Genomic DNA, 10,818 nt, shown 5'->3' with positions numbered 1-10,818 from the left:
CTGTTTCTACAAGCTCAGGATTCTTTGTGTGTTGTTTTAGATTTTATATGTGAGATTATACAGCACTTGCCTTTCTCTGACTTATTTAACTTAGCATAATACCCTCAAGGTCCATCCCTGTTGTCACAGATGGCAAGATTTCATTCCTTTTTATGGCAGACTAATATTGCAGTGTGTGTGTGTGTGTGTGTGTGTGTGTGTGTATGTGTGTGTATCACATTTTCTTTATCCATTCATCCATCAATGGATATTTAGGTTGTTTCCATATTTTGAATATTATAAATAATGCTGCAGGGGTGCCTGGCTGGCTCAATAAGTAGAACATGGGACCCATGATCTCAGGGTCATGAGTTCAAGCCCCATATTGGGCATAGAGCCTATTAAAAAATAAGTAAACAAGTAAATAAATAGATAAATAAATAAATAAATAAATAAATAATAAATAAAGCTGCAATGAACGTGGTAGTACATGTATCTTTTCCAATTAGTATTTTCAGTTTCTTCAGACAAATGCCCAGAAGTGGAATTGATGGATCATTGGGTAGTTCTATTTTTAATTTTTTTAGGAACCTCCATATTGTTTTCTATAGGAGCTGCACAAATTTACATTGCTACCAACAATGCATAAGTGTTTCTTCTTCATATTCTGGCTAATACTTCTTATTTCTTATATTTTTATAATATTCATTCTAATGGGTGTGATGTAATATCCTATTGGATTTTAATTTGCATTTCCCTGATGATAAATGATGTTGAGCACCTTTTCATGTACCTGTTGGTCATCTGTATGTCTTCTTTGGAAAAATGTCCATTAGTTCCTCTGTCCATTATTTAATCAGATTTTCTTTTTTGCTTTTGAGTTGTATGAGTTCATTACAAATTTGGGGTTTTTTTATTTTTTAATTTACATTCAATTAGCTAACATTTAGTACATCCTTAGTTTCTAATGTAATGTTCAATAATTCATCAGTTGCATATAGCACCCAGTGCTAATCACATCACATACCTTCTTAATGGCCCATCACTCAATTATCCCATCTGCCTACTCACTTCCTCCCCAGCAACACTCAGTTTTTTCCTATAGTTGAAACTCTTCCTCTCTGATGACTTCGCCTTCATTATATATTTTGAATAGTAACCCCTTATCAGATATATGATTTGCAAGTATTTTTTCCCATTTGATAGATTGCTTTTTCATTTTGTTGATGATTTCCTTTGCTGCGCAGAAGCTTTTTAGTTTGATGTAGTATGAATAGTTTATTTTTGCTTTTGTTGCTTTTGCTTTTGGTATCATCCAAAAAAATCAGTGCCAAGACTGATGTTAAGGAGCTTACTGCTAAGTCCTTAAAATATTGTCTATTTTGAATATAAGAAGTCCATTACTCTGCTAAATTATGTTAATGAACGTTTTTACTCTTATGAAAATGACAAAACTTTTAATATCTATCTGCTAAAAACACATGAAATTTCAGCACATGAAGTTTCAGCACATGAAATTTCATCAACAAATAGTATTATTTTTGGATTAAGACTCCATAATCCAGATGCCACACACTAAGACCAAAAGTTTTGAGACAGTCAAAATTATTTATTAATTTAAAAAGCACCTACTATGTGCCAGATACACAGAAGAATTAAACACAGTTTCTTACTTTAATGAGACTATAGTCTCTGGAAAGTGGCAAACAAGTGTGGATCCAGAGTACCCAGCATTTGAACAAATTTCTCAAAGAAAAAATAGAAATAAGTGGATAATTCATAGACATAATTCATATCACACATCTAAATTGGATTTAAATACCACCTATTCACTCTTATGACTAAAAAAATTTGTCTCTATCTTAGATCTTGTCCTTGAGCAGTGCCATATGTTCAATTGCTTACTTCTACTTCCCCATTTAGATATTTAATAGTTATTTTAAAAGTATAGTCATTTGTAGGAGTCTGGTATGAAAATAGAGTTAAGTGTCCAAAGCCAAACTTCTGATACCACACATAAAACAGGCTCCTCGATTAATGGCAACTCTGACTTTCCAACTACTCTTACAAAAAGTTGGAGAAATAGACTCTTAACTATGGAGAATAAACTGAAGGTTATCAGAATGGAGATGGGTGGGAGGATGGGTTAAGTAGGTGATGGAAATTAAGGAGTATATTTGTTGTGATGATCCCTAGGTGTTGAGTGGAAGTGTTGAACCAGTATATTGTACACCTGAAACTAATATGCCACTGATGTTAACTAACTGGGATTTAAATTAAAACTTTAAAAAATATGGAAAGAGCCCAGATGTCCACTGACATATAAATGAATAAAGAAGATGTGGTATAGATATACAATGGACTATTACTCAGCCATCAGAAAGAATGAAATCTTGCCATTTGCCGTGATGTGGATGGGAGCAGAGGGCATTATGCTAAATGAAGTAATTAGACAGAGAAAGACAAATACCATATGATTTCACTCATATGTGGAATTCAAGAAACAAAACTGATGAACATAGGGGAGGTGAAGGAAAAATAAAGTAAGAACAGAGAGGGAGGAAAACCATAAGAAACTCCTAACTGTAGGAAACAAACTGAGGGTTGCTAGAGGGCAATGGGTAGGGGAATAGGGTAACTGAGTCATGTGCATTAAAGAGGGCATTTGATGTAATGAGCACTGGGTGTTATATGCAACTGATGAATCACTAAGTACTACCCCTAAAACTAATAATACACCATATGTTACCTAAATTGAATTTAAGTTAAAAATTTTTTTAACTTCTTTTAAAAAGCCTTGGAGTCATCTTTTACTCCTCTCCATCTTTTATACACTACATGTGGACTCTCACCAAATATTGTGACCCATAACTTTAATTTTTACTCAACATCTTAATCCAAGCCATTACTCCTTTCATTGGTTCTCCTAACCATACCCATATTTCCCATGTTCTATATAAAGTGTCTCATCTTTGCCTTATGAATTAAATGTGATAGGCACTCAGAATTTAAACACTGAGAAGGATGTGGAAGGTATTAAATAATCATTTAATGAGTAATTGAAGGATCATGATGGCAAGGGGTTAAAATTAAAAAGCAATGGATGACCAAATGTGTGTTTAATGAAGATTTGAAGAGGAGTTAGTGAGGGTAAATATTGTGATAGTGGCTAGAGAAGGTTTAAGTTCAAGATGAGGATAGCATCATGGATGTCAAATATGTTCCTTGTGGCATTCAAATGAAACCAACACTAAAACAAACTTCCATAATCCCTGGTCTTTGACTCATATTTCTCAGAACTGGTACTTGAGTAGCTTGATAATCCCTTGTTTGATTTCCTGGGTTCGTACTCCATAAACAATAGGATTCAGAGCTGGTGGAATGAGGTGGTGTAAAACATTAAGAAGAATGGGTACCTCTAAGGGCACCTTCTTTCTTGCCTTGTTTGTAAAGATGAAGACTAGTAGCAATGTATAGAAGAAAAGTATAAGAATGAGATGGGAACCACAAGTACTCAGGGCTTTGGTGGCTGCACCTCCTGACTGCAGACGCATAACAGCCCTCAAGATGAAGCAGTAGGATAGCAAGATGAGCACCAGGTCAGAACCCAGTAGACACCAAACACTCACAAACTGGTAGAGCTTGTTTAGGTGGATATTCCCACAGGAGAGCTTTGCTACAGAAATGTTGGCACAGATACAGTTTTCCACCACATTGCTGGCACAGTAGTTGAGCCTTGCAGCCAGAACTGGTGTGGGTAGTGTGGCCAGCAAATTGCGGAGGACAATGAAGACAGCTGCATAAGAGACAAATTTTTCAGTGATGATGGATGGGTAGCGGAGAGGATAACAAATGGCCACATAGCGGTCATAAGCCATGACCAGGAAGGTGGAGGACTCCATGGGAAGGAATGTATTCATGATGAACATCTGCAGAAAGCAGCCTGTAAAGCTGATGGTCTTCATGTTGAACCAGAAGATGAGCAGGACCTGCCAGAATCATTATTCTCAAAAACTGCATCCATTTCCACTCTAGGGTATCTAACTTTGGGGAAACTCCCAATGTCTTTTTCAACCATCTATATCCCCAGATCATAGCCCCATAATCCCAGCTGGCGCAGTATCCTAATTTCAAGTACCTTCTATGTGTATCCCAATTAAAGCCAGATTTATACACTTTTGTCTCTATCTATAGATAATGTCTTTTGTTAAAAAAGCTTATTTCTAGCCTGTCTTCTCTTGATCAACCTCAGATTTCTTACCCAAATTCCAGCTGAACACATCTGCCCACCTAAATGTATCACAAGAATATCAGAACTCAGTAAGTATAATACTTATATTTGGATACCCTCCAATCTCTTTATACACAAAAGAAACCTCTTCCAAATATGACTCCTATCTCAGCATATGATGTAAATATACATCCAGTTACATTTTAGTAAGTAAATTCTAGACTTCTTAGAAGTAAAGGTAGGATCATTCTGAGTCAAGAAGAATCTCTCCCTAGAAGTAAAAACAAAGTGAAAACTTGGCATTTCATTGACTGAGACATTGAAAGAGGGCCTGTCAGTTGGGAAGAATGACACTTTTCAAGAAGTGGACACTGAGAATGAAAGGGACATATGTGGGAGCTGTGATGGACCCATTGTGATAGTGTGGGCAACTCATTAAGAATTTGCCTTCAGAGGTAGGAGGATTTACAGCAACAAAACAATACTATTCAGAGATAGATGACTGAGTACCTGGAAGTGAATCTAGAGGGGGGTCTAACCTTAGGAATGACAGTGAGGCAAATGATGATGTCCAGCATGGAAAGGATGGCAAGCAGGTAGTACATGGGTTCATGCAGAGATGTCTCCTGCTGGATGGTGAGTAACAACACAAAGTTAGCCCCAAGGGCCAAAACCAGAAGGGGAGCCAGGACTACAGAGAGCCAATGCTGTGTGTCCTGCAATCCTGGGAAGCAGATCATCAGGAATTCAGTCACTTGGGTGCCTGTGTTGTTGAGAAATAGTACCATGACTGGCAGGTGGGCCTGAAACTGGCTGAAAGAAAAGACATGAATTCACGGTTTGACTGTTTCATTAGTAACTTCTAACTGATGTACTGCCTCTGTTCTAGGCCGTCAAGGTTCTCCACAGTTCGAATGACATAAAATCTGTCTACAATTTAAATTATACAAGTTATTCTTTGTTAAAACAATGTCTTTAGCATTCATAACTATGAATAAAGAATAATTCCATTCACAAATATATACTCTACACATAGACTCAGCCACCAATAGAACATTCTTTGCACTTTGTCTCACTTCTGTGTTTTTATATGTGATATCCTACTCCTAGAATCTACTCTCTTGCCTTCAGATAACTAACTTCTGCCTCTCCCATTCTATCTGGACAAGAAGTTACAGTTCTTAGGAATATTTTTTCTTGTTATTTTTCCTGTATCCATAGTTACATGCCTCTTCTTTCCATTGTTTCTTTATGATCCTTAAATATCCTGAGCAGGCTGCTGTTAAAACATTAATAAAACTCTCCTATACAAATGATATTTCCTACTTGTATTCCAAAAAAGTCAGTGCTCCATCTGTCAGCAATGGAATTTCATCTTTTTATTATAGCACAGGGGAAAGCACTTCATGCACCTGCTGACATCATAGGCACTCAATAAGTACAAGTCAGATACATGAGATTAACAGATTATTGAAGCATTAAAATACCCTTGACTCTTTTAATTTAGCATCTCCATATCTTGCTGTACTGTGAACCACCAGCAGTCTTGTTTAACACTCAGTATAAAGTTGAACAAAGCAGAATGGGGAAAAAATTTAGTGATAAAACCTAGGGATGAAAATAATAAATACAAAAGATACCTGTCCTGCATGTTACTTGCATCTAGGTTTGGTAAATAAATTAAAATAATGAAATAAAAACCACTCTATTTCCTGGGTTGAGAAAAAGTAAGGAAATGAAGCTTCTAGAATAGGAATAACTAAAGGAATACTGAAATATGCCCCAGGACATGATGCTGCACACACTGGAGCTTCAGTTCTCTTCAAGTATCTTCTTAATCATCCCAGGCCCTGATGGGAAGAAGTTGCCACGTTCTGCTGTATTCTCTGAGGCATGCTCCTCTGCTGTTTTCCCCCTCCTCTGGAGAAAAACCATCTCTCACAGATGGATTTGGGGGCATGTTGTTAGGATGCCCCCAAGCATACATACACACATACACACAAATCTCCCAATCAAGGATTAGAGCTGTTTATTTGTTTTTCTTGAATATATAATGTGGGCTTCTCACCAGGATTTTCCTTTATCTGGACCAGTGGATCTCAAGTGTAGGTGTGTATGAGATCACCTAGAGAGCCAGTTGAAATGCAGATTGCTGATACCAACCTCCAGAGTTACTAATCTTATAGTTTGGGGGGATAAGGAGCCAAGAATTTCCCTTTCTAATAAGTTTCCAGGTAATGCCAATACTTCTTTTTCAGGAACAATATTTTGAGAATGACAAAGCTACACTCACTTGTCATAGCTGACCTAACCACTAAGTTAGATGAACCCTAATCCAAGACTGCTACCTCAGTTCAGCCAGCCATAGCCTCAGTTCTGTTCAGCCTCAACATCACATTGGCTGCTACTCCCATTATCTTTATTTATATGAGCACAATTCTGGCCAATCTCTGGTCTCCTAATTTGACAGTTATCTTCCTCCTACAGAGGAATTCTATAGGTTCCCTTTTCATGGTTTTATCTCTCTGCCTGGATCTATAGTTCTTAGCCACTTATCCTAGGAGGACCAAAGCTCATTAAGGTCAAGAACAAGGTATGTATCACTTTTTTGTGTGGCAGGGTCTTCACATACTAACATCTGAGGATATGATACCATTCTTCTAAATAAACAGTGAACTAAATTGAAGACCAAACTCAAAGTATCACTTATGCTTGGCTTTCCAATGTACTGTTCTCAAAAATACTTACAGAAAAAGTCTGCTCCAGATGGCAATTTGACCATCCAGCTGCTGTCAGGTAATGTGTGACTTCTCCAACTCTCACTAGCCCTCTCCTTATGGCTTTGGTGGAACAGGAAAGTGTGTTGTGACTTTGACCCTGGACAGCTTTATGAAGATGTTGTCCCTATAACAGCCACCACTCTCCTGTGGCTGGAAACATGAAGAGTTGCTTGGGGCATCCTGCTCCCATGGGTTCCTGCCTCCCTGCAGATGCACACACACTTTCCTAACGTAAAAAGGAGATTTTTGCATTTATACTCAAAGGAAGTGATAGAGTAGTGATTAGCTCATAGTTTCTTTTGAGGTGTCCAAGAGTTACCTAAACTGAGATGTATCACTTCTAACAGAAAGGAATATCACTCAGGGACTTGTAAGATGTAACTAAAAGACTCTATAGAAAGACAAACATTAACAGACTTATGGAATGACTTCATCTTACAAATTAGCTGCATTCTAGAAAAATAGTTTTTAAAATGAGTACTTTATGATGATTTATTTCATCATTAATTTATATTAATTTTTAGAAATATTTTCACAAAGGGAAAAATATGTCACTTATAGGAAAACAACTATAAGGAATCCTGAACACTCCAAACAGTATATTTAAATAGACTGTAGTAAGTCAAGAATATCAGTTTTTATTCTGGGATTATCACTGAAATAACACTAAAAAAGACTGCATAAAAATTTCATTAATCCAAAATAAGACAAAAAAGTTGAAGAAGGAAATTAAAATGTGTGAAGTAATATACAAATAATAAGATGGTAGCTATAGAGCAATATGCAGTTGCATTTATGTAAATAGACCGAGTATTACAAGTAAAAGACTAAGACTATCAGATCGAATATATTCATGTTGCTTACCAAAAAGACACATTTTAAGTATAAACACTCTGATTGAAAACAAAAGAATGGAAAAATATATCATGAAAATACTAACCAGGAGAATGTCAGTAGCTATTCTTATTGAAGCTAGAAGCATTACCAGAAGTAATGAAGGACATTTTATAATGATGAAGTGATTATAATGATGAATTAGAAAATATACCAATATTGTAACTTCTATTAAAATAATGCAAAAAAATCAACACAAAACAAGAAATAAATCTACAAAGTTAGATTTCAACATGCCTTTCCTAAAACATGACAGAACATCTGATAAAAATAAGACCCACCCTGATATGAAACATTAGAACGATGTAATTAACAAATCTTGCTCAAACAACATATACAGAACATTATACCCAATAACAATAGTATGAATATTCTTTTCAAGTGTATATAAAACATGATCAAAACCAACTAAATGCTGAAACATAAAAAAGTCTTAACAAATTTCAAAATATTGAAATTATTCAGAATATGTGCTCTGACCACAGTGGAATTAAACCATGAAGCAATAATAATAATGTATCTGAAAATATGCACATCACACATATTAAATAATATATATCTAAATAACTATAAGTAACAGAAAAAATCAAAATGTAAATTGGCAAATATTTTGGGTTTTTTTAAAATTTTTTTAAAGATTTTATTTATTCATGAGAGACACAGAGACAGTATGAGAGAGAGAGAGAGAGAGAGAGAGAGAGAGAGAGGCAGAGACACAGGCAGAGGGAGAAGCAGGTTGCATGCAGGAAGCCTGACATGGGACTCAGTGCCAGGTCTCCAGGATCACGCCCTGGGCTGAAGGCGGTGCTAAACCACTGCTAAACCACCCAGGCTGCCCCGGCCAATATTTTGAACTGATATAATATAAAACATAAGCAACCCTATAGAATAGTAAGAGTACATAAAAAGAAATCTATAGTCAAATATATATACATATATGTATATTATATATTACATTTAACATATTTAACGTATTACATGTAATAAAATATATTACATATGAATGAAAAGAAGAAAGAATTAAAAGCAATGAATAAATGACATCTGAAAAAAGAACTAATCAAAAAAGTAAAAGGAAAGGAATAATTAAGGTAAAATCAGAAAGATCTCCCAAACACAAGAAACCTGAAGAAAACTACACGAAGGCACATCATGATCAAACGGCTCAAAATCAATGATAAAAAGAAAATCTTAAAAGCAGACATAGGAAAACAGACAAATTACACACAAAGGAAAAATGCTAAGTATAACAGCAGATTTTTTTTGTCAAAAGTGATTCAAGTGAGGATACAGCAATGTCTTTAAAGAACCAAAAAAATTTTGTCAACTTACAATTCTATATTTAGTGAAAATATCTTTCAAAAACTAAAGAGAAAAAAATATGTTTTCAGACCTACAAAAGCTGAAATTATTCATTACCAGGAACCCTGAACTACAAAAAATATTTGAGGAATTCTTTTTCAGCAGAAAGAAAATGACAGTAGATGAAAATCTGGTTCCACACAAAGAAATAAACAGTTCCAGAAATGATAATTACACAGGTAAATAAATAAGCAAGCTCTTACAAGATTGTTATACTATATATGAAATGGTATATCACTTTAAGGCACTCTGTGATAACTTGATGTATACTTAAAACTTAAAGCAACAACTAAAATAAAAAAAACAAAAAGCTATAATTAATAATCAAAAGAGAGAAGAAACAGTAAGAAATAATCAAGAAGCATTAAAGCATTAAAACAAGAAAACATTGAACAAAGAACAGATAAATTGTATAGAAAACAAATAGCAAGATGGTAGATTTAAATCCAACCATATCAATGATAAAACTAAGTGCAAATAAATTAAACAACCCAAATAAAAGGCAAAAATTGTGAGTTTGAATAAAAAGTCCTGGCCAATTGTATGATACCTATGAAAACCCCACTTCAATTATACAGACAATACACAGATTAAAAATAAAAGAATGAGGGAAGAAATTCCATTACCAGAAAAGAAAATAAATCAATTTCTATCACGAACATGGATATAAAAGTTCTTAAGAGTATGTGAGTGGCTCGGTTCCTTAAGCAGCCAACTCTTGATTTTGGCTCAGGTCATGATCTCAGGCTTTCTCTCCCTCGGCCCGTTCCCCTGCTCACACACTCTCTTTCTCTTTCTAAAATAAATATTTTTTAGAAGAATTATTTTAAAATCATCAGCAAATCAAATGCAATGAATATATAAAAATGGTAAGTGATCACAAACAAGTGGAATATAATATTTGAAAACTAATGTGACTTGCTACATTTACAGAATAACAATGAATCCATGTGCTCATCTCAAAGGAAACAGAAAAAGCATTTGACCAAAGTAAACGCCCCTTTTAAAATCTTAGCAAGTTAAAATAGGAGGGAATTTCCTTCATCTGATAAAGCATATTTCCAAAAGACCTACAGCAGTCATGGTAATCAATGGTTAAACAATAAAGACTGTTCCTTTAATAAAAGACAAAATAAAAGGCAAAAATTTCTACTATCACCATTTCTCTTCAACACAACACCGGAGGCTCATTTCAGTACAGTAAATCTGGAAAAAAATAGCAAGCAGGAGGATTGCAAAGAAAAGAGTAAAACTGTCACTTTGCAAACATATGAGGATTTAGAAAACCCAAAAGTAAAATACTAGAATTAATACATGAATTTAGCGTTATGACCCAAAACATAGCCAATACACAAATTAGCTATGACAACAAACAGAAAACAAAACAAAAAGGACACATTCAAAACAGTGTCAGACAAAAATAGTATCTAAGAATAAGTCTAACAAAGATTATATACTCTTTACACTGAAAGATACAAAATTGGAACCTAAATAAAATACACAAATGTAGCTATTGATTGGAAAATTTAATACTGTAAGGATGTCAACCCTACCCCAAAGTTAAAGCAATCC

The 10,818-nt window shown here is 34.9% G+C and overlaps 1 protein-coding gene across 1 annotated transcript; it reads right to left on the bottom strand.

Annotated features, from left to right (window-relative positions):
• Positions 1-3,272: 3,272 nt before the first annotated feature.
• Positions 3,273-4,998, bottom strand: LOC129505050 (olfactory receptor 56A1-like). Its single transcript, XM_055317979.1, has 2 exons — positions 4,750-4,998; positions 3,273-3,968 (listed from the first exon to the last, which is right to left on the bottom strand). The coding sequence occupies exons 1-2, from the start codon at positions 4,996-4,998 to the stop codon at positions 3,273-3,275; spliced, it is 945 nt and encodes a 314-aa protein (XP_055173954.1).
• Positions 4,999-10,818: the final 5,820 nt, after the last annotated feature.

Source organism: Nyctereutes procyonoides, unplaced genomic scaffold (assembly GCF_905146905.1).
Source record: "Nyctereutes procyonoides isolate TBG_1078 unplaced genomic scaffold, NYPRO_anot_genome, whole genome shotgun sequence".
Classification (NCBI taxonomy): domain Eukaryota; kingdom Metazoa; phylum Chordata; class Mammalia; order Carnivora; family Canidae; genus Nyctereutes; species Nyctereutes procyonoides.
This window is presented reverse-complemented; position numbering and strand designations above follow the sequence as displayed.